Source organism: Ictidomys tridecemlineatus, chromosome 3, assembly GCF_052094955.1.
Source record: "Ictidomys tridecemlineatus isolate mIctTri1 chromosome 3, mIctTri1.hap1, whole genome shotgun sequence".
Taxonomy (NCBI): domain Eukaryota; kingdom Metazoa; phylum Chordata; class Mammalia; order Rodentia; family Sciuridae; genus Ictidomys; species Ictidomys tridecemlineatus.
The window spans coordinates 37,508,962-37,532,398 of record NC_135479.1 but is presented as its reverse complement, the minus strand read 5'-3'; the positions used below and the strand labels follow the sequence as shown (position 1 = coordinate 37,532,398).

General features: G+C 40.1%; 1 protein-coding gene across 5 annotated transcripts in view; it reads right to left on the bottom strand.

The window, feature by feature from the left end:
• Window positions 1-21,983, bottom strand: part of Rffl (ring finger and FYVE like domain containing E3 ubiquitin protein ligase) — a 63,724-nt gene extending 41,741 nt beyond the window's left edge. Inside the window, exons 1-2 of one of the 5 annotated variants that reach the window (XM_078042462.1) lie at window positions 21,289-21,425; window positions 980-1,123 (exon numbers count right to left, since the gene is read on the bottom strand). In XM_078042462.1, coding sequence (XP_077898588.1) covers window positions 980-1,076 — 97 coding nt within the window. In that variant the 5' untranslated portion in view covers window positions 1,077-1,123; window positions 21,289-21,425. Of the gene's footprint in view, window positions 1-979; window positions 1,124-21,288; window positions 21,511-21,722 lie in introns of those variants that run through there. The other 4 variants (XM_078042464.1, XM_078042461.1, XM_078042460.1 and 1 more) reach the window with 4 other exon arrangements.
• Between the last annotated feature and the right edge of the window lie 1,454 nt (window positions 21,984-23,437).

Genomic DNA, 23,437 nt, shown 5'->3' with positions numbered 1-23,437 from the left:
CAGTGTTAAATGCTAGGCAGAAATTAAGATGGAGGCTGAAACAGGGACAATGGTTTGATAATTAGTTCACTGATGAGCTGCAGAAAAGCCACAGTAGAGTGCTCATGGTGGAAACAAAAAGGACAAAAAGCTCATTGAGAAAGAGAGGAGCTCTTCCTCTCTCTGTCCTTACTGAGAACCTAATATGTGCAGAGTACTGGTGAATATGATTCTAAAACAAACCCTCATTCCCAGCATCCCTACCCTGTGCCTGAAGTAAAAACCAGATTCTCCTGGTACTCAAAGACCTGGTAAATAAGCAGCAGCTTTGTGGAAGTGACTTCTAGGCCGAAACCAGCTGGCCAGGTTCGCTGGGGAAAGATGTTTCAGAGAAGGCCCACAGGTGCAAAGGTGAGATTACACAGACCACTTCGAGTAACTATACAGACAAGTGCCTCAAAGATATGAGAGTTTTGACTCTAGCTGAAGAGTTTAAAGGTGAAAACAGGAGGGAAAAGGGCAGGAACCTGAACAGAATTTAAGGGGAGGCTCTTCACAATCCCTCACAAAGGAAGATGGGCACATACTCACAGGTAACACAGTTCAGTATTCCATCAATTCAACATTCACAGTTAGGAGGAAGGTACTCAAATGTGTATCTCTCTTCTATTCACAATGGTTTAGTCTGACAAAACTGTTTCTCACAAGATACAAAAATAACAGAAAAAAAATTTTTAAATAAGAGCAAAAGATGGATGAAGTTGCAAACCTAACATGGTTTCTCAAAGGCTTACATAAACAATGTTCTAATGAGTTCTAAAACCACATTCAGATCCCAAATGAAAGGAAATGTTTCCTCTCAAGGACCCCTTCAAAGAGTTTGAAGGGCTAACTTTAACACACCCAAACTGATAAAGCATTGACTCATTTCTTAAGACTAAGGGCTTCCCCAGTTTCTTCCCCCAGCTTAGTCTAGCTTAAGAAAACAATCTAGGGTTACCTGATTTTTCCTGTTTCAAAATACTGCCACGGCACACAGCAAGCTGCCTCCAATTCCTGCCACCAAGGTTGCTGGAGCCATGTTCAGATGAGATCATCTCAGGAACCAACAGCAGCAGCTTTCAGGCAGAGTGAATGGTGCCGCCTGGGGACGTATCTTTGGTAAGCAAGATTGCAACAGAGCAGGCAGTTTACCCAGGGCAGTGCTGACTCACGCTAGGCAAAACTCCTATTACCCAAACAACTCAGCCTGAGCCAACTGCAATCAACTGCAACCTAGAAAAGAAAAGGCACCCCACTGATTGTTTTAAATCAAGGGCTGATTATTGGGGGGCAGGTAAACCTCATTCCCCTACTGCTGGTAGTAACTCAGCAGCTCCTAGAGCCCTTACTATGAAAGAAAGCCTCCAAGGCCGTTTCTGAAATTTCATCTGAACACAGCCTTGAACTGGGCACAGCAAGATTGCCGCAGGTGGGAGGTTCACAGCTCTAAAGATTTCCCTAGGAAGGTAAAGAAGTCACTCTGCATTTACAAACTGAATCATCTGGGCTGGTGGCTTCAGAGGAAATGGCCCAGTCATTTCACCACTTGCTGGTCAAGTCATTAGGGTGAATTTTTGTCAGCTCTACCCAGGCTCACTATTCTTTTTTCCATCTAGGCCTGCTCTGGTCTCTGTTTCCTTAGACAACTCGACTCTCTCATTAAGACAGAACTACAGCAGGATTCTTCCTTTTTTTTAATTAGCTGCCACATTCTCTGTGCTAAAATAAAATATGGGAGGCTGTGAAAATCACTTAACCAACTTGCTCTTAAGAGAAAAATCCCTAAATGTATGTCAATTCTTATTTATTAGCCTACTTATTAAAAAAATTAATCCTAGAATGACTGACTCATCATTATTATTGAATTCGCCCTGATAGGTTGGAACTAGCACTGGTGTTATGCAAAGAAAACAAAAGATCAAGTCCTTGTTGTTTTAACTTGAAAGGAGAAAAAGTAAAGTTCATATCATATCCTTCTGTCCCCTGTTTAAAAAATTCAAGAATTCTATGTCCCATCAGCTATTTCTTAGCCAGGGCATTTGAGGCTGCTGTACCTAGCCTTCTTGTCTTTCACAGTAGGTCTCACAGGACATGAACTCTGGATGTAGCTGCCAAGCCAACTTGTCATTCAATAAATGTTAGGTTAATTAAAATGTTCAAGCAGATACTTTCATTCCTTTTCACGGGACTAAGTTTTTTTGTTGTTGTTGTTAAATAAGTCTTTTATCCAACTCACAGAATTCTCCTTAACTACATTATTCAAGTAGGATAACCACTCTGGGCTTTTATAAAATATTATAAAATGTTTCCCCCCTTTTTTCCCCTCAACTTCAGTGCTTCCTATTCAGAAAATGGCTGTTTAAAGAAACTTTGTCTTCAGTGTGTTAATTAGTCCTTTTCAAATGATAAAAGCATCTTTATAGCAGCTGACAACAATTATCTCGTGAACCACACTTTTAAAAATATTTCTGTAGTTGATGATAAGTCACAAACATTCTAATATGAAACAACTCTTAGGATACAAATACAAAACCTCATTTGGAAAAAACATGGTATTGTTAGAAAAGCTTCTGGCCCATTCAACATTAGTGAACTCTAAATAAGGGAGAGAATATCCAGACTATAGAGTGTCCAAGAAGTAATATGAAATAGGAGGAAAGCAATCAAGAACCAGAAGCATCGGAACTCCATAACTGATAAGACAAATACCATTCAGCAGGTGAGGAGAGCCTCTGAAGCTCTGGAATTCTGATAGTTTTTATCAGTTTCCCCCAAATACAGCCATACTCCATCCTAGTTCCTTCTTTTAGACCAGAAAGGTTGAAGATACACATCTGGAGCTTATGAAAGACGCTAAATTTGAACTATGGCTTCAGACGCTTCAAGTTTTATGAGGTTATATGAAAATAATGAGAATATGAGATTATGTAAAAATAAGAAAAATAACTGCAGTATGTGATTAAGTTCTTTCAAAACATTATTTTAGGGTTGGGGCTGTAGCTCAATGATAGATAGAGTGCCTGCCTTGCATGTGTGCGGGCGGCACTGGGTTCAATCCTCGGCACCACATAAAAATAAATAAAGATATTGTGTCCATCTACAACTAAAAAGAAAAAAAAATTTAAACTCAAGTAATTTATACCCAAAATTATTAATAGGGTTTGGTAGTATAAACTCTACCACAGAGCTACTACATTCCCAGCCCTACGTTTATTTATTTATAAATAAGTGGCGCGCGGGTACACACACATACCACGTACATAAAATTTCACCACATATAAAATTTGTATGTATCCACACCCACTGTTTTATTTGAATAGAAAAATGTAACATCATTTATAGCCCACATTTATTTTTTCCTCCAATAGATCTTAGCATTATAAACAAAAAGCAAGTGTCAAAAAGAAGTATTCATTTCTCAGGATTCTGTAACTTTCAAATCCTCAGAAAATTAACAAATATACAAAAAGAACAGAGGATAACACAACCAGGCGGAACTGCAATGGGGACAAGGATCAAGGAGCTGTGTTCAGCTTTCCTGGTATTTGAACTTTTCTTAAACAACAAGGATATATTCAAATATGACTCTGTTATTTAAAATTCAGTAAATTTTCACAATTTTTATTGTTTACATACTACTTTATTACTGGTTCTTGTCTTCTATCATGTGTTAACAAACAACAAATAGAAATGTACCAAAAGCATAGATCAACTAAGAATGGATCTACAATTTCTTACAAATTGTATGCAGTTTTATTTTTATGTTGGAATGTAGAAATCTATATTGATAATATTTTCTGATAGTAAAATTGTACCTAATTAACAGATTTCAAGTAAATCGAGAGCTCCTGTCATTCTACTTCTTGGCTTCCGCTGAGCTTTACAATCTGATTCAGTTTGAGAATGACTAGTAATAAGCACACATCAAAGTCCAACAAATGTTTTCCATCACGTCAAGAAAACTCAAATATCACAGTGAAAGTGGTGAAAAGAAATCTTTTCTTCTTTATATTCTTTCCTCTCCATACCTTCTGTCTACTTTCTACCCCTTGCATCTTAAATGATACTGAGCATTTCTTCTTTTTATCAAAATTAATCTTAAGTCCACTTCCTTTTTCTGATCAAGAAAGTTAATTAGTAAATCTAAATTTCCAGGAATCAGTGGCTGTCTCACACTATTGCTAATTAAAGACACTGCCAAAATCTAATCTTTTGTGTTCAGGAATCATATTACCTTTTTTTTTTTTTTTAAACTGAAGTACCTACTATTTAAGAAAAATAATATGGGTGCCAACCAAACATTATCATCTAATAAATCATAAAAACTTAAACACGAAAAATGAAGTAAATTTTAGGATAGTCAAAAATCAACTGTAGGGGTACTTAGAAATCAAAAGGGTGCTTAGTGAAAATAATCACTTACCATCTCAGTCCTTCAGATGCTCTGAATTAACAGAAGTGGAAGGAGACCCCAGAATCTGAATTTTAAATAAGCGTCTCCCCCACACAGGATTCTGATGCAGAAAAGAGCCTTGGAGTGTACTTTGAGAGACAGGTGACAGCTACTTTCCCTAAGTGCTACTCAGGGCAAAATCACTTTTTTTCCCAAAGACCACCAAAGCAGAACAGTAGTCACACTAAGCAGGTCCCAGACATCAGTCCCCTCACCCACAAGAACCACAAAGAATATAATAATTGAACTGTTATTTTGTTGGTTGGAACATTATTTTCTTCAAGTCTCCAGAGGCAATTATCCTAGCTACTATTAAGGACTTCAGCTGTCACCCACAATCTTGTTACACAGAGACATTTTCATACCTGGGCTGCAATACAAGGGGCTTAATGGAATTTTTATAGCTGTGAAAAAGTTCACTTGACTCAACAGAACAGTCAAATGAAACAAAGGCAAAAACCTCCCCCAAAGGTACAGGTTGAAAGTTGAGGCTTTTGACTTCCTGATGAGGCAGTTTTGCCAGAAATTCAAACCATGGATGCTCTATAGCTCATGTGTCTCAAGAGTGCCCAAATGTCAACTTATCACCACAGCATCAGCCAGCACAGGCTCACTGTAACGTTTGGAAGCACAAACCTGCTGTATAAAATGGCCTCTCCTGGGAGACAAAGGCTGTCGCCATGGCAGAGATCATTCCATCTTGGGGCCAGAAGGACCAGGCAGTCCCTTTAATCTTTAACGAGCCACTTCCACGTTCAGATATGGGAACTGGCGATGTTCAACCTGCTTCACAGCACTCTGCTGCAAAACAACCCCCGAGTGGCATGATGGTATGCCCACCAAATCTGTCCCCGCTGGTACAGTTACCAGAATCTGTTCTATAATGTAATTGTGAGCACTTTATTATCCACTATGGTATAATACTTCATATCTCAAGAAAGGTATCCAATATCAAGAGCCTAGCGATTGCCCACCTCAGGCACAATGAAATAGTAGGTTCCTGTATGTCAATATTTGAAAAAGTAGCAAACAGGCAGGAAAGGGAGGAATCCAAAACTGTCAAGACAGTGTCTGAAGACCCGATGACAAGGCTGAGAGAAAGGAAGTCAGCGATGTGATCAAATTGCTATCTTGCTATTTATTTCAGAAAACTGGCAATGGAAATCTTGGAACTATTTGATGGGTGTAATTTTCTACCCAAGGCTATTTCTTAGTTTTCTTCATGAGCTGCTAATACAGAGAAAGGGCAGGGAAAAGGCCCCCATCATCAAACTCCATCACCTAAACAACTGTTAACAGCTTCAAATGAAGTGACCTAGGCTCGTGTCCTATTACTTACCTGCCTCAGTCACCTTCCTCTCAGAATAAAGATTCTGTAATTCAGCTTTGAAGTTTTCCTGAATTCTTAATAATTCTTTACTATATACCTCTGGATTCTTCTCCTCCTTCTTACACACATGCCTTGCTTCCAATAAGTCAAACATTCCAAATGTTCACCCCGATTTCCACTAAAAATGTCATAGGATTAAGTTACCTTTGTCTCTCTCATCCCCCAAATCTAGGGGGCCTTTGTCAACATTGTGAAGGGCGATTTCTAGCCAAGTAGAGAAGATTACCTGTTCACCCACAGTTCATCTTCAAACTGACTTCTGTAGGCTATGGAAATAAAAGGATAAGACTGCAGAACTTGAATGTCCCATCAAGGTAATTAAAGTAATGAAAGAGAGAAAGACAATAGAAGGAGAGAATTCAAAATAAAGACTGAACTATGCATTTCAGGACACTTAAGAAAACACTCCATCTGACTAAGCAGCTGATGAGTAGACAAATACCCAAAGGCCTGCACATTCTCTAGAGACCACTGTGCTCACAATGCCTGTTTGCTCCCTGATTCTGCAAGAGATCACTTCATAACCTCAGACTCAGTACGTATGATAAAGCAGATGAACACATTTCAACATCCAGAATTCTACTGATCTACTTGCAAATAAAGTTACAGACTTACTTCATCCCAAACCCATGTAACAAGGAATAAAACTTTTTTTTTTTCAAGTCTTTCAAGGGTAGAGAGAGGGAGAGAATTACGGAGAGAGAGGATGATCACTGGGTACTCAAGTATAGTTTGAGAGAAATAAGAAAGCCAGGGCTGGGGCTATAGCTCAGTGGTAGAGCACTTGCCTTGCATGTGTGAGCCACTGGGTTCCATCCTCAGCACCACATAAAAATAAATAAAGATAATGTGTCCATCTAAACTAAAAAAAAAAAAAAAAAGAAAGAAAGAAGAGAGCCAGGCACAGTAGTACACATAATCCCAGCCACTGGGGAGGCTGAGGTAGGAGAACTGCAAGTTCGAGGCCAGCCTCAGTAACTTAGTGAACCCTATGTCAGATTTCTTTTTTTTTTAAATATTTACGTTTTAGTTGTAGTTGGACACAATATGTGATGCTGAGGATTGAACCCAGGGCCTTGCATGTGCTAGGCGAGCACTCTATCACTGAGCCACAACCCCAGCCTCTATCTCAGAATTTTAAAAATTTAAAAAATCAAGGACTAGAGATATAGCTCATTGATAAAGCACGCCTGGAACCAGGGGGGTAAAAAACGAAGGAGGAGGAGAAGGAGAAGAAAAAGAGGAGGAAGAGATAGGACTAAAGAGATTTTGCTATTTGATTGCAAGTAGGGTGACTACAGATAATGAGATTGTACTATGTGTGTTTTGCAGTATTGGAGTTCAAACCCAGAGCCTCACACATGCTTAGCAAATGCTCTCCCAGGTCCTTTTAAAATCTTATTTTGACAGGGTCTCACTAAATTTCTAAAGCTGGCCTCAAACTTGCGATCCTCCTCTACTTCAGTAACTTAGTGAACCCTAGGTCAGAGTGGCAGGGATTATAAGCGTGCACCACCATGCCATACTGTACTGTGTATTTCAGAAGCTGGAATAAAAGAGTTTGAATGTTTTCACCACAAAGAAATGGTAATTGGGGCTGGGGATGTGGCTCAAGCGGTAACGAGCTCACCTGGCATGCGAGGGGAGCTGGGTTCGATCCTCAGCACCACATAAAAATAAAGATGTGTCCACCAAAAACTAAAAAATAAATATTAAAAAATTCTTGGGCTGGGGATGTGGCTCAAGCGGTAGCGTGCTCGCCTGGCATGTGTGTGGCCCGGGTTCCATCCTCAGCACCATATACAAACAAAAGATGTTGTGTCCGACAAAAACTAAAAAATAAATATTAAAAAAAAATTCTCTCTTTAAAAAAAAAAAGTATGTTTATATATATATATATATGTATGTATGTATGTATGTATGTATTTATACTGGGGATTGAACAGGGGCACTTTGCTATTGAGCTACATTGCCAGTCCATTTTGTAATTTTTTATTTTGAGGCAGGGTCTAAGTTACTGAGGCTAGCCTTAAACTAGCAATCCTCCTGCCTCAGCCTCCCCAGTTGCTTGGATTATAGAAGCTTACCACCAGGCCTAGCAAGAAGACAAACATATTTAAGCTGATTTAAACATTACATGTTGAAAACTCACATGGCATCCTATACATATGCACAACTTTTATGTTTTTATGTAAAAGTTAAAAAATAAATTTAAAATTCAAATTAACAACAAAAAAATAAGAGATACTTCACACATCCCTTTTCTAAAAGAACAAACCACAATGGTTAAAGGGAAGAACCATAATGCACAAGGCCCTAGATTCAATCCCTAGCACCACCAAAAAAAAAAAAGCAATAATAAATGTTATCGGGGCTGGGGATGTGGCTCAAGCGGTAGCGCGCTCGCCTAGCATGCGTGCGGCCCGGGTTCGATCCTCAGCAGCACCACATACCAACAAAGATGTTGTGTCCGCCGAGAACTAAGAAAAAATAAATAAATGTTAAAATTCTCTCTCTCTGTCCCCCTATCTCTCTCACTCTCTCTTAAAAAAAATAATAATAATAATAATAATAAATGTTATCGAGGATATGGGGGGAAAGGTATACTCATACACTGCTGGTGGGACTGCAAATTGGTGCAACCACTCTGGAAAGCAGTGGGAATGAAGCCACCCTTTGATCTAGCTATTCCACTCCTCAGTTTATATCCAAAGGACTTAAAATCAGCATACTACAATGACACAGCCACATCAATGTTTATAGCAGCTCAATTCACAACAGCTAAACTATGGAATCTACCTAGGTGCCTTTTACAGATAAATGGATAAAGAAAATGTGGTACATATACACAATGGGATATTACTCAGCCTTAAAGAAAAATGAAATTATGGCATTTGCAGGTAAATGGATGGAACTAGAGAATATCATGATGGGCTGGGGTTGTGGCTCAGAGGTACAGTGCTCACCTACCATGCATGAGGCACTGGATTTGATCCTCAGCACCACATAAAAACGAAAGATATTGTGTCCACCTATTACTAAAAAATAAATATAAATATAAGAGAGAATATCATGCTAAGTGAAATGAGCCAATCCCAAAAAAACAAAGGCCAAATGTTTTCTCTGTTAAGTGGATAATGATCCACAGTGGGAGAGCCGGGAGGAAGAATGGAGGAACTCTGGATTGTGCAGAAGGGAGTGAGGGGAGAGATGGGGTGTTGGAGATGGGAAGGATGGTAGAATGAGACAGACATTATTACCCTATATACCTGGATGATTACACTATTGGTGTGCCTCAGCATTATGTACAGCCAGAAGAATGAAAAGTTATGCTCCATTTGTGTACATTGTGTCAAAATGTATTCTACTGCGGCTGGGGTTGAGGCTCAGCAGTAGAGCGCTTGCTTAGCACGTTCAAGGACCTGGGTTCAAGGACCTGAGTTCGATCCTCAGCATCACATAAAAATGGAGTGGGGCTGGGGATATAGCTCAGTTGGTAGAGTGCTTGCCTTGCATGCACAAGGCCCTGGGTTTGATCCCCAGCATCAAAAAAAAAAAAAAAAAAAAGATAGTGTCCAACTAAAAAAATAAATATTTTTAATAAGTGCATTCTACTGTCATTTATAACTAAATAGAACAAACAAAAAAATAGGGCTAAGGATGTGGCTTAGTGGTCGAGTGATCCTGAGTTCAATCCCTGGTCCTGCTCCCTCCAATTAAACAAATAAATCAAATAAAATTTTAAAATTCACATGGAAAATTTCCCACAATAAACTTTTAGGGAAAAAAAAGCACTGTGAATAGGTGAGGAATATACATTTATATACATACATATGATAGATATGCACACTGACATGCATATTTACACATATATGACACAAGCAGAAATACAAAATATATATAATTAAAAGTCTAGCTGGGGCTGGAGCTCAGAAGTACAGCACTTGCTAAAGTCTATAACAACTACAAAAAATATTTTTTTAAAAATTTAATAGTAGTTACTTCTGGGACAGATGAAGGTTTAGCTTTTGCTACATATGTACATTCTTGTGCTATCTTGGTATTTTTCCCCCAAAGACCTAGACAGAGGTTTATTTAGGAAATAGATACAAATTCAAGGGAGAATGGGGGCAATCTCAAGAGAGATGCCTCTGGGGTAAAGCAAGGAATATTCCTTCCAGGGAGAATGTGAACCATCCCCAGAGATAGTCTATTTTAGTATTTTTAAATGAGCAGTGTAAGCTATCAATATTGTCAGGAATAAGATTCCACAGACCACTTGACAAATAAAATAATTTGAACAAGACGCTATGGTCATGGTTGCAAATTTGTAAGGAATTAAGACAAGCAAAGCAGGAAATCACAGCTTACTGACATAACTGTGCTGTCTGCAGTGCTGTGCTAGGTACTATTGGGTATAGACTTAGCCCCTACTCTCCAGGAAGCCACTGGGCTAAAAAGCAAGATAACAGAGCCCTGGCCACACTGCAGAAAATCCACTCAAAATCCACCTTTGTTGGCCAACCCAAAAATATAACCTATAAGAACAGCTAAAAACTTAAAAATAACAATACCAAAAGTGAGAATACAAAGAAACCAGATCTCATCCATTGCTGGTGGGACTGTAAAATAGTACAGCCACTCAAAGAGAGTTTGTTAATTTCTTGAGAAATCTGAAAATATGCACTTACCATAGACCCAGGAACTACATTCCTGACACTTAACCCAGGGAAATTAAAACTTGTGACCATATACTCACCTGTACACAAAACATTCACAATGGCTTTATTTCTAATAGTTCCAAAGTGGCAATAAACCCATAATGCCCTTCAAGGACTGTGGTATGCGAAGATAGCCAAGTTTTACTTTCTATACTGATCAGGGCTTCCTACTGAAAATGGTCTAGCACCATTTATTCCACTAACATCCCTTACAACATGAGGTCCTGTGGGTCACTAACACTATGGATCTTACAGAGTCATTGATTCCTTAAGAAGGCCTGTTGACAAACAGGAAGGCACAACACTGGTACTCAGAAAAATGAAAACAAAATACCAATGAACTATTCTCTAACCCAAAGCTTTAGATAGTCAGATATGATTTTAAAGGTGGCTGGCTTATGTATCAAATACATTTATAATTTTAGAATTATGAATAAACTGCAAAACAGTTCTTCAGAACAGAACTAGTGTAAAAAACCGATATTGGTAATATTTTAAAATCCCATTCCACATAAGGAGGCTCATGTAAAAGCATAGCTTTAAGCCTACATTATATAAAAAAAGAACTTATTCATAAAGACCTCCTCCAAAAAAAAATCCTATGAGATGAGAAGATGGAGCAGGAGGCAACTGTAGCCTATGACTGAGAGCTTAGCCTTTAATTGAAGGACTTTTGGGTTTCAATGCTGTACTGCCTTAGGCCTGCTCTTTAACATCTCTGTTCAGCATTTTCACATCTGTGGAACACAAATAATAGTACCTACATTAACAATCATTAGGTTGTTGAGAGAATTAAATGGGTTAATACAGTATAAACCCCTGGCACACAAAAAGCACACAATAATATTAGTACTGTATGTACAAGGTACCATAGATTGAATCTAGGGCCTTGTGCATGCTGGGTAAGCTCTCTACCACTGAGCCACAGTCCCAGTCCATTGTATTCATACTGTTTATAGAAGTAAAGAATACACAGAGAAATATCACATAGCAAAAGAAATGTCAGTCTTTTGAAGAGTCTTACACAAAATTCTCTTACTTTTATACAAGACTGTGCCTTCCCCTAACTCCTACTAAAGAATGCTCACAATTTCGTTCAGAAAAAAAGTCTCATTTTACCCAATGGAATGAGTAAAGTAAATCCTGCTGAGCATGCCAACACTGCCCAAGATCCTGTGGCCAACATATTATTTCAATAGCAAAGGGGACTGTTTAAAGACAATTTTATAACATTTACCACTGAATTTTCACCAGTGAAAATTCAAGATTTCGTGGCGGGCAGAGACTTTCAAAAACATCTGTGCCCTCACTCGTGCCCCACCCCTCTTTCCTAATCAAGGTTATGGTAACCAAAGCCCTCTACAGGCTGGCACGGATCTGACCACAAGCTCTCCCACTGACTAGTCATTAACTAGGAAAGAAAGGCCTCAGGGGCCAACAACAGTCCATAAACAGCCCCTTCTTTGATATGAGAGAGTTTATTGTAGAAATGCTTAAAGAAAAAAACACTTGACTTGAATAACCTAGATACACCCAATGCCTTTCTCCCCCTTCTAGTTTCCTAATCTATTTAGGGAAGAACCATAGAAATTGTTGTGATCAGAAACATAAATTGTTTCCAGAAGTGTTAAACAATGCTTGTCCAAAGGCCCCAATATAGCCAGGGGTTTAGACAGCTGTGTTAGGAGCCACAGAAGCTGCATTTTCTAACCAGCATTGCTTCTGGACAATTGAAACTTTCTCTGTGCAAAGTCCAGACACAGGAAGCAGTGTTCCCTGCAAATGTCCAAACAGCTTCATTATTGTTTAACTACCAAAATAACACTCCAATAATCTATCAAGTTTGACATTTCATCCAACCAAGCAATCAAACCAGGATGAAAAACATGCATGGAGAAATTATTTTCTCCCCTAGCCCCAAATCAACAAGAGTTTTGATGTCACAGACATAAATTAATAATGCTTCTTCCTACACTACTTATAAAAGACCTCTGGAAAACAAATAGAAACCAAAGTGCCTCAGTTGGGTGTGCTGGCACATGCCCCAGTGACTCAGGAGTCAGGAGGATCACAGGTTCCAGGCTAACTTCATTAACTTAGCATGGCCCTAAGACTCTGTCTCAAAATAAAAAAGGGCAGAGGAGGGGCTGGGGTTGTGGCTCAGCGCCTGGCACGTGCAAGACCCTAGGTTCCATCCTCAGCACCACATAAAAATAAATGAATAAAATAAAGGTATTGTGTCCAACTACAACTAAAAACTAATATATATATATATATATATATTTTTTTTTTTTTTTAAGGGCAGGGGATATGGCTCAGTGGTTGAATGTTCCTGGGTTCAATCCCCCATACCAAAAAAAAAAAAAAGTGATGCTTGACTGAGAAGACCAAATAATACTAAAACACATATCAACACTGAATTACATACTATGGCATCAAAAACTGCTTTCTTGACGTCATGTTCAGAACTCTTGAATTTTGTGCTAATCCTTTCCAAACAAAACTAGAGGGCTTTTTGAGGTACTGGGATCAAACTCAGGCTTCCCACATGGTGAGCAAGAGCTCTGCCACCGAGTTAATATCCCCCAAAACCTAGAGGTTTATCTGTGTGTTATTTCTAAAAAAAAAATTGAGAAAAAAAATATTTCAGACTGCTATTTGCAAGCATTTTCACAAATAACACTGTAGCCTAAATTGCATATAAAAATCAAATTAGATATAATTGTCAACATATTTTCATTCTTAATATTAATTTTGGTAATATAAGAGATATGCTGGTATTCTCTATAAAATATTTTAACAAGTAAATGCAATTTAGGAATCTGATAAAGACCATCTGGAAGAGAAATAGAACTACTTTCATTTTTATGTTCCCCATTAATCGGTGGGTTCACAGTCACTATTCCTTAAGCTGTCGGTCTACAACAGTCCCAAGAGTTGAAAAACACTGAGGATGATGGTTCAGTGTCATCTGGAGGAATCAGTCCAACCACATGGCCAAGGATAGACTGGGAAGGCAGAAGGCCCTTTGTCAAGCTCTCCAGGAATATTCTGATACAGCCTTCTCCTCCCCCACTCGGTAAACACTGGCTAAGGTACACTTCAGTTCTGTCTAGAATGATTATGTAAACTCTTCCATGGTATATGATGAAATGACCAAGAATGGTACCTGAATCTAGTCTTAACCCAAACACAGAAATAGCTTAGTTTCTGTTCCACTCTAATATTACTTTTTCAGTGCAGGTGGGATGGCACCCAGAACCTTGCTCACGCCAGCAAGCACTGTACCACTGAGCTACATCTCCAGCCTCTCTGGATTATCTCTGAGAACAAGGTGCTCGAAGGTCAGAAGTCCCTCTTCAGGTGGGCTAGAAAAAACCAATTAGCTCTAAAATGGCTCCAGAGTGACAACAAATAACTTCTAACTTCACTTAGTGAAGTGGACAAAGATTGAAAAGAACCATAAAAGGAGGGAAGAGAAGTGGACCCTGAATTCCAGAATAATCTCCACCTATTCTCAGAAAACACCTGAATATTCCTCCCCTTATTATTATTTTCTATCCTTTATCTATAACCTCCCAACCCCCAATAGATTGAGAAACTAATCTGTGGAGCCCCTCTTCCTGTTTGGCTAGAAATAAACTACCTTCCAGGCTCAATCCATGCTGTCATGTTACAGGTTTCACAATTAGAGGGAAAAAGGACCCAGTTTGGGGTCAAAATGGTAACACCTGAAAGACTTAAGAATCTTCCATTGTGGACTGGGAAATTACTTATCCCTCAAATTATTCCTTTTTATCCCTCTTTGCATATAATTTTAGTCCTTTTCATTTGCCCAAACAATGACTGCTTATCTTCAAAAACAATTCTACCTTTGACTAAATAATCCTCAAACTAGCTAAACTTCAGTAGATTGCCCTTGCTATCCCCCTAGTAAACACTGTCCTCTTTCCCCAAATTAGAGCACCCCTTTGTTCAGAATTTTCAAATAAAGAGTATGCATTAGTTAATCTTCCACACTGTGTAAAATAATAATTAGCATAGTTAAAGATGGTAATAATCCAATCTAATGGCAATTGGCTATGTACCCACTGACCCAAGACCTAGAAGTTGGGAAGCCAAAAGAGGACAAAGGAGCTGGGGTTGTAGCTCAATGGCAAAGCACTTGTCTAGCATGTTGTGAGATGCTGGGTTCCATCCTCAGCACCACATTAAAATAAAGGTACTATGTCCATCTACAACTAAAATTAAGAGAGAGAGAGAGAGAGAGAGAGAGAGAGAGAGAGAGAGAGAGAGAAAGAGAGAACACAAGCTTGGTTATTTCTAAAACAGAAATATTAATTATTATAAAAGTGAAAAGGCATGAGAAGATGCAGAAAAATAGAGTGTCAGACACATGCTTTCCCATATGTTTTAGGATAAAATATATTAATTCATGTGCCACTAAGTCTGTGTTGTAAGTACCAAGACTCAAGAGATTTTGTAAAGAGTAAAAGAAGGAGGTGGGGTAGAAGCGGAGGACATTCCATTTACTTAAGAAAATACTTTTTTCCTTTGGAATCTTTTAACATAATCCAGCAGTTGCAAATAAACAATGGTGCTGATTACTAATGAATTGCATTTAACCACTCAGAAGCCTGTGCCAGCAGAGCCTCCAGTTGGCCTAACTTCCGGTAAATTTCAGAATGACTAGGCAGCATTTCTTTAAAGAGGATGGATACTGTTAAAATGTTTCAGCAAATTATACTGGCTCCTAGTAGTTCAAGTGGGGGTGGGCTTTCCCTACTCTTAAAACTAGTAACAAATGGCTGTGCTGGAGATCCCTGATTATTCCCTATCTTTAGTTGTAATTTTAGAAAAGCTATGTGAATGTTAAACTAGGAGACTAAGGCTTAACCAACCTGTCTGTAGCTGCAGAGAGAAGCAGCTTTAAAAAGTAAAGTAACACCAGCTCAACAAAATAAAAAATGCAAATGTGCTCAAGCACATGTAGAGTAGCAGTTGAAAAAAGTTTCGGAGAGAGCTGGGAGGTTTTGCCTGTACTTCTTCATGGAGAGCACCAAGGAGATATTACCAGACCAAGGTCACTTTCATTTAAAAAAGAAAAAAAAAAAAAAGGTTAGTAACCTTAACAAATATTTTAAAAAAAAATTGTATAGGTCATAACCATGAAAGTAGCAGCCTGTTGAGAAGCCCTCCAAGAATCCTGTAGGAAATTAAGTGGAGATTAGAATAATTAAATGTAAAGTCTCCTTGAGAACAAGTTCCGCTGCTGAAGACTAAAGTCATTTTTATGAAACATACAGAAAAATTATGAAAGGATTTACCAAGCATCACAGCCTTTCTACTTTCATATCAAGTTTGTAAATGCTATGATCTACCAAAAAAAAAAAAACAACCATTTGGGGAGGGAATTAAATAATACAGCTTATCCGAGAAAACCACCCCATTCTCCAGTCTTTGCAAAAGTTCACTTGCTCATGGAACTGTAATGTACTTAGGAGTTGCCAAAAATTACATACATTTCCTCAAAAGAGATGGAGAAAAAAATATAATCACGGGGTAAAAGGCCAAACATTGTCTCTTCTGAATGCTTAAACAGCCAATTATGTGGCTTAATATATTAATTCTATAGAAAGAAAGAGACTATTACAGGAAAGTTGAATAAGACATCTTAAAAAATGTACCCTGGGGCCTAAGTCCATTCAACTGACAGTAAAATCACCCCTCAAAAAAGCACTTTTATGCAACATCTAGTATTTTAATTTTCCAGCTGCCAACAGGAATATATAAAGGAGAAGAAATTAAACTAATTATGAAAGCAGCACAGTGAACAAAACTTTAATTGTATTACACACTAGACATTTACCGAACAATACAAAGGCCCTTAAGGGTAGAAACTTCTTTAGAATATAAATGATTCCCAATCAATATGACAGAAATTAGTCTGTTTAGGCAATAAACAGATTCATAGTTTAGGTGCAAAAATTCAACCGACAATCCAATATAAAAAATAAACGGTATAAAGAAACTAATTTGTAAAATGGCTTTAAATCACTCCATGATTTACACATGCTGTATCATTATTAGGCCCTTAAAGCCAGTATTGTACTAATCAGCTTCTTTAACATCCTGCACACAAAAGAGCCTATTCATTTAGCTGGAAGACAGGTGTTAGCAACCAGCAACCTCTTTTAGCCTCAAGTTCTAGGGGCCCAGCCTATATTATTATGGCGTGATTGGCAAGTCAGGAAGGACACCTTGAAAGAGAGAGAGACAGAAGGAAAGAATTAAAAAAAAGACCAAAAAGGGAGAAAGGAAGATAAGGCAAGAAATGGATGTCAGGTACTACTTAATAGGGCCACCCTCAAAGCCTCATAGCCTAATCAGAGCTCCTGGGCTACCATCCAAATACATACAGCAGAATTTGGATAACGTTATTAATTTATTCTTGCAGATAGTAACTCTGGGCACATGCCAACACTCCATTCATTCTGAAAAAAAAAATTTAAACATTGCTAATTGTCCTATGACTCATTTTTCTTACCCATATTCTCTAGTTCACTTTCTACTCTAGTACACTTTCTACAAGAGCTGAGTAGATATTCCTGGAAAGAGATATAAAGGCTAGATTTAGAAAGACATCTTAAACCTACAAAATAAAAATCCTACAGAAAAAGTGGAAGAGAAACTGAGTGGCCTACAATGTACGAAAAACATCTGCTATCTTAACTTTAGTATGCATATTTTTCTTCATTTGGTTGGCTTATTTTAAATTCTTACATAGAGAATTCCCAGGCATCTCCCATCATTGATCAAAACTAGATTCAGCTACCAATTCAGACCTCCAGTTGTTTCCACATTATCACTCATTTGTCCACTCATGAGATAAAGAAAGCTACTTTCACCAGAAATTCTCCCTCATGACTCCTGACAAATAATACAGCAGAGGTGCTTTGCTGTAAAGCAATTAACATAAAAGTTATAAAAGCTCTTTGTTATCTGTCATGACTAGGAAATAGGTTATTCTAGCAAATCAAACATCATGGACAGCATGATGCTATTAGAGGAACTACCAATTTAAAAAGAGTTTCAGAGCATATAATTTCAATAATTTTAAAAAACAGAAGTGAACCCCAATTTTCAAAGTTCCATAAGGCTTGTTGCACAGGAAATACAGTTAAAAAGAAAATACAGTTAAAAAGAAAATGCAACAGTTCCCAAACTAGGCTGCATATCAAAAGCACCAGGAGCTTTTTGGAAATATTGCCAGGGAAGTTTTTTAAATAGAGATTCCTGTTCATCACTTACCTACTCAACCAAAATGTCCAGGAGGTGGGGCTGGGAAATCTGCATTTTAAAAGAATGCCTGGGTGACTCAGTTCCAAAATGCCAGGTAGAGAATCTTGCAAGGAGTGGCTGGCCTTAGGTAACTCCTTGCAATAAAAGCTAAAAATCTAAAGCTGCTCTAAATACAATGTGACCTTCCTTTGATGAATCAGGAAACTTCAGGATCCTCCTATGCCACTGGGTCATAATTCACTTCTAGTGACTAGCTGGTGCACTGGCAAAACCAGAAAGTAAGGAAAAGTAAATGAAGACTTCCTATTGGTAGAAAGCTGGAAAAACCAGCTCTTTTTTACTATCAGATTTAAAGAGCTGGTCCTCTCCCAGAAGAAAGGTTTTATGCTTGCTTTAAAAGAAGAAAATGTTTCAAAACATGTAGTACATGTAGTATTCTTAACTGCTTAGCTCCACTTCAGATGTAAACAGACTCAAATGCATCAAAAATGTGGGATATTCAGCCTGAATAAGAAAAGTAAAGGAAGAACTTCATGACAATCTAATGAAGAGAAAGGATCATGGGTTTAGACTGGCATAACAGGATTAGATAAGACCAATGTCCCAACCGTGGCAGCTGTTAAATCCTGGGAGCAGGAAGAAAGGAGGTATATTTGCACCTGAGGCCAATGATTACTTACCTGAGATGGCTTTTATCTGAGATATAAAAGGATATTCTACTAAGGGCTCAACTATTTTTAGGATTTTAAAACTCCAGGACTATAAAGTCACAAAATAAAATGAACTTTTCCCTATATCAGAACTTTTCTCTATTTAAGAATGGGAGACTGTGTGTTTGTATATGAAAAAACTGTCCTTATAATTGAAAAATCTTTTAATACAAACATCAAATAACATTGTCAATAACCAGTAACCAAACATGGAGCTGCAGATATCTCTCAGTGGTAGAATGTGTTCATTATGAAGGAGGCCCTGGGTTAGATCCCCAGTACCACAATAATAACAATAACCACCATCAATCAGTAACTACACCAAACAACAATAATAAAAACAAAGCAGCTCTTCCCTGGAGACTTCACCAAAGGCAATCTAAACCATCTGTTCTCCTTAAACTCTAAATTACACCTTAACTCTGTATTGCAGAGGTTATGAATTTCCAAAGTACAGAGGATAAATCTTGTGCTCTCCAAACATAAACATTACTGTCAGTACAAGTTTGGTATAAAAGTCTGTCATTAAAACAGCAACAGTATTAAAAATTCTATTACAAGAATAAAAATCAAGGTGGAATTAGTCCAACATTCCTTAAGTTTCTGTAGGTGTTTTCACAAAGTACTGGGTGACACCAATACAGACAGGAGTGGCTGGCTGTATTAAACATCACAGTGCACATGTAATTAGAAAAGAAAAGGTGTCCTTTTCTTTGTTTTTGTTGATGTTTCCTCATCTTACACACTGGTCAATAAAAATGCCTTTTGCACTAATAGGAACAGTATTCTTATTAAATGGCACTAGGCAGAGTTATGTCAACTGACTGGGCCAACAGAAAGTTTGAAAACAAATTGTTGAGCTTTCTGAGAACAACTCTCTTTGTGCTCATTATTTTAACAGTTGGCTAAAGTGGTCAATTTAGAGGATTTATAATCCTCGATCCCAATGTAAACAGGATAACAGCTGATCAATATGAGAAGTTTTAATGGGCTGTTCTTCATAATTAGGTAGACATTAAAATGTGTGTATATCCTAAATGACATATATTCCTGCACAAGATATTAGTCCTGACACATCAGTCTGCAACTGTTATGCCCAATATACAAACATTTTCAAACTTAAGAAAATAATACCTCTAAATAAACCCTAATTTATGAATTGTACTCTGAAGTCCAGAATTAAGAAATATGCAATAAGATTTACGAAATGCTTTTCATCATATTTCCTTGAATGTGAAAGAGAATGCAATCAGGGAAAAGGGTAAAGTTGTCAAACCTGAAATCCCCTTACCAGAAAAAGAAATATGGCCAGCTTTCAGTTCTAGATCTCTGTATACAAACTCTGCCTAGGCCCATGTCCTCTGTATTTGAGTTCCTAGAAAAATGGTACAATACATGAACAGCCTTGCCTTCGTTTCAATACACTAACCATCACTGAGAGAACTACAGGGCTCTCAGTTGTAGTAACAGTGGTAACAGGAAGTCTCTGCTCTTTAAACCACCAAAGGATGTAAAGGAACTTACTGCTTTCTTAAAAGGCTATATGCACCCTACAATGTTTGTTCATCTGTCACTCTGCCCTGTAACCAGGGTGCAAAGTGACAGTTATGGGCAAAGCCCTATTTCCAAGCTAACAATAATTCTTTCCTGTAGTTGACTGGGAAGAGTGTGGTACTTTTTGTTTTTGAGGGGTTTTTTGGTTCTGGAGATTGAACCCAGGGTCACTTTATCACTGAGGTACATTCTCAGCCCTTTAAATTTTTAAAATTTGAGACAAGGTCTCACTAAGCTGCTGAGGCTGGCCTCAAACTTGCCATCCTCCTGCCTCTGCCTCCTAAGCAGCTGAGATTACAGGCGTGCGCCAGGCATTCTTCCTTGACTACACAGGTTTTCCCCCTATAACAAATGACAGACCAACAACAACAAGAAAATATGCTGTTGTCTCTTCTGCCAGCCTAAAATCAAGCTCTGAGCAGGCAGATCCGCGGAGGCTCTGGGCTCCCCTGGTCCAGCCAGACTTCCCCATGCCTAGTCAAATGTCTCCCGGGCAGCCAGCTGGAGAGAGGCCCCACTTCCCTCTCTGCCTTGCCCAGTGCCGCACAGTGGCGACCTTTCACACATCCTGGAGAGGACGACTCCCAGGAGAAGGAACTGCGGACCCTGTGGGATAAGAGCTGCATTCCCAAACTTCTCCATCATACCTCCAAACTCCAAGCCTCTCTCCTTCAGCCTCCTCCTTCATCCGAGCAGCCCGCGGGGCTCCTCAACTAGGAAGGGGACAAGCTAGCTCTTATAGAGGGGAGAGCAGGCCGCCGCAAACCTGCCTCAGTTTCCTCTGCCTTACAAAGAGGCGTCCTGCCCCCACAAGCCAGCTGGACCTGCCAGTCTCTAAGGCGCTTGGGTATAGCGGAGGACACACCGTCCCAGGTTACCGTCCCCGTGGGTGAAATGCTTTGAGGGCACTTTCAATGGGACAGGTGTGGGCTACCCTGAACGCAGAGACTTCCAGCGATGAAGGTGCTTCCCCACCCCTGGAGGGCAGGGAGAGCCCCAGGCCGCGCCCCACACGGAGGAGGCGACCCCAGCCCACACTCTAGGGTACCGGAGGCCAAGGAGCGCCCCCGTCCTCCCGCCAGACCCCACCCCAGGCCCGGCGTCCCGCGGACCCCAGCGCCGCCGCCGCCTCCTCACCTGCCGCGGCCGCCTGCCCGGCCCGCACCTGGGTTAAGGAGGGGAGGGGAGAGGCCGGATCCGCGCCCAGACACCTCAGACAGGGGGGGTGCGGGCTTCGCCGAGGCGGCGTCTCCGGGGCTGAGGGGCACAGGGGGGCGGTCGCGACATCCTCACGGGCGGCCCCAGGAAGTCGCCCCCCCCAACCCATCCCCTGGCGGCTCGGCGCGGCCGCTCCCGCCCCTCGCGCGGCTCCGCCCCCGGATCGCCCCGCCCCCGCCCGGGAGCGCGCCTCCGCCCTGCCGCTCCACCATAGAGAGGAGCCAGGCGCGCGGCGGCTAGAGCGCGCTCTCCGCGCGCGCCCCCTGGCGGAGCCGAAGCTCGGGAGGCGGGGCCGGCAGGAGCCGGTGAAGCTTGGGTGCGCAGAAAACAGGGCGTCTGGAGCGCCTCGTTACCTGAGCCACACAACTCTGATGCCCGAGCGAAGGGTCAGGGTCTGAGTCTCGGCTGGGCCTAGCCCCGGTGTGATGACCTTGAGCGAGTCCCTTAACTTCTTTGAATTCGTTACATAGAGTTTGGAAGTGGCCTCACTTCGGTAGCTTGGCGTTCTGCACCCAGTGCTTTGGGGCGGGCGATGATTCCCCAGTCCCCCGCGGAAGAAACCCGGCCCGGTCGAGGTCCCACAGCTGGGAGATGTGGGAAGCCCGAGCTCTGGGACATCAGGACCCGTCCTTGTCCGCTCGCGCTCTGGCACCTCCCTCCTGTAGCATCTCCCAGTCTAAACCCCTGGGATTAGTGCTTTCGCCTTAGGAAGGTTGGGAAACTGCTGAGAAAGGCTGTGGTAGACTGCAGATGACCCCGCCAAGGAACCACCTGGGCCATTCATCCGCTGAGTACCTTTCAGCAAGGCACTTAACCTTTCTGAACTCTTCCCCATCCCAGGAATGCAGGTTGCCCTGCGAATTAAATGACCTGATGCCCTAGCATTTAGTAAACTATAATGCACGAGGATAGCATAGGGGGTCCTTAGCCAATCTGAGCTAAAAAGATGCCTAGGTATGAAAATAAATAAATGCTAATCCTTCTTTTGACTGATGTCTAATGACACAATTTCCTTGTATTTATTTATTCATTTTTTTTATTTTTTTGTTGTGTTGGGGATCAAACCCAGAGCCTTGCCACTTCTAAACTATATCCCCAGCTCCTTGTATTTTAAAATAAGAAATATCATAAGAAAAATTGATATAAAAATAAATATGCATCAGGCTTTGTCATTTTATAAATATCTTTATTTCCAATCCTCAAAACAGCCCAGGAAGGGCTGGGGATGTGGCTCAAGCGGTAGCGCGCTCGCCTGACATGCGTGCAGCCTGGGTTCGATCCTCAGCACCACATACCAACAAAGATGTTGTGTCCCCCGAGAACTAAACAATAAAACATTAAAAATTCTCTCTCTCTCTCTCTCTCCTCTCTCACTCTCTCTTTAAAAAAAAAAAAAAAAAAAACAGCCCAGGAAACCCAGCGTGGTGGCTTTTATATGCAATCCCAGCTACTCCATGGGCTGAGGCAGAATTGCAAATTTGAAACCAGGGGCTGGGGATGTGGCTCAAGCGGTAGCGCGCTCGCCTAGCATGCGTGCGGCCCGGGTTCGATCCTCAGCAGCACCACATACCAACAAAGATGTTGTGTCCGCCAAGAACTAAGAAAAAATAAATAAATGTTAAAATTCTCTCTCTCTCTCTCTCTGTCCCCCTCTCTCTCTCACTCTCTCTCTAAAAAAAAAAAAAAAAAAAAAAAAAAAAAAATTTGAAACCAACTTGGGCAACTAGTGAGACCCTTTCTCAAATTAAAAAAAAAAGGGGCTGGAGATGTTGCTCAGTCAGTGGTAAAGCATCCCTGCGTTCAACTCCCAGTGCAAAAAAAAAAAAAAAAAGTAAACTGAGTGCTATTATTTCATGTTACCTTATTAAGTAATTTACCCAAAACCATACAGATAAGCTGGAATGTGAAACCACTTCTTTTCCTTCACCTGGAATGCACAGAAAGATCTAGAAGTTTTCTATACCTAAATTAAATGTGCCCATATTTTTTCCTACCTGGCTATTTTTGTAACTTTCCTTGATGCAATTCCCTGTCTTCTCTGTTTCTTTCCAGAGGTTTATTCTTCCCC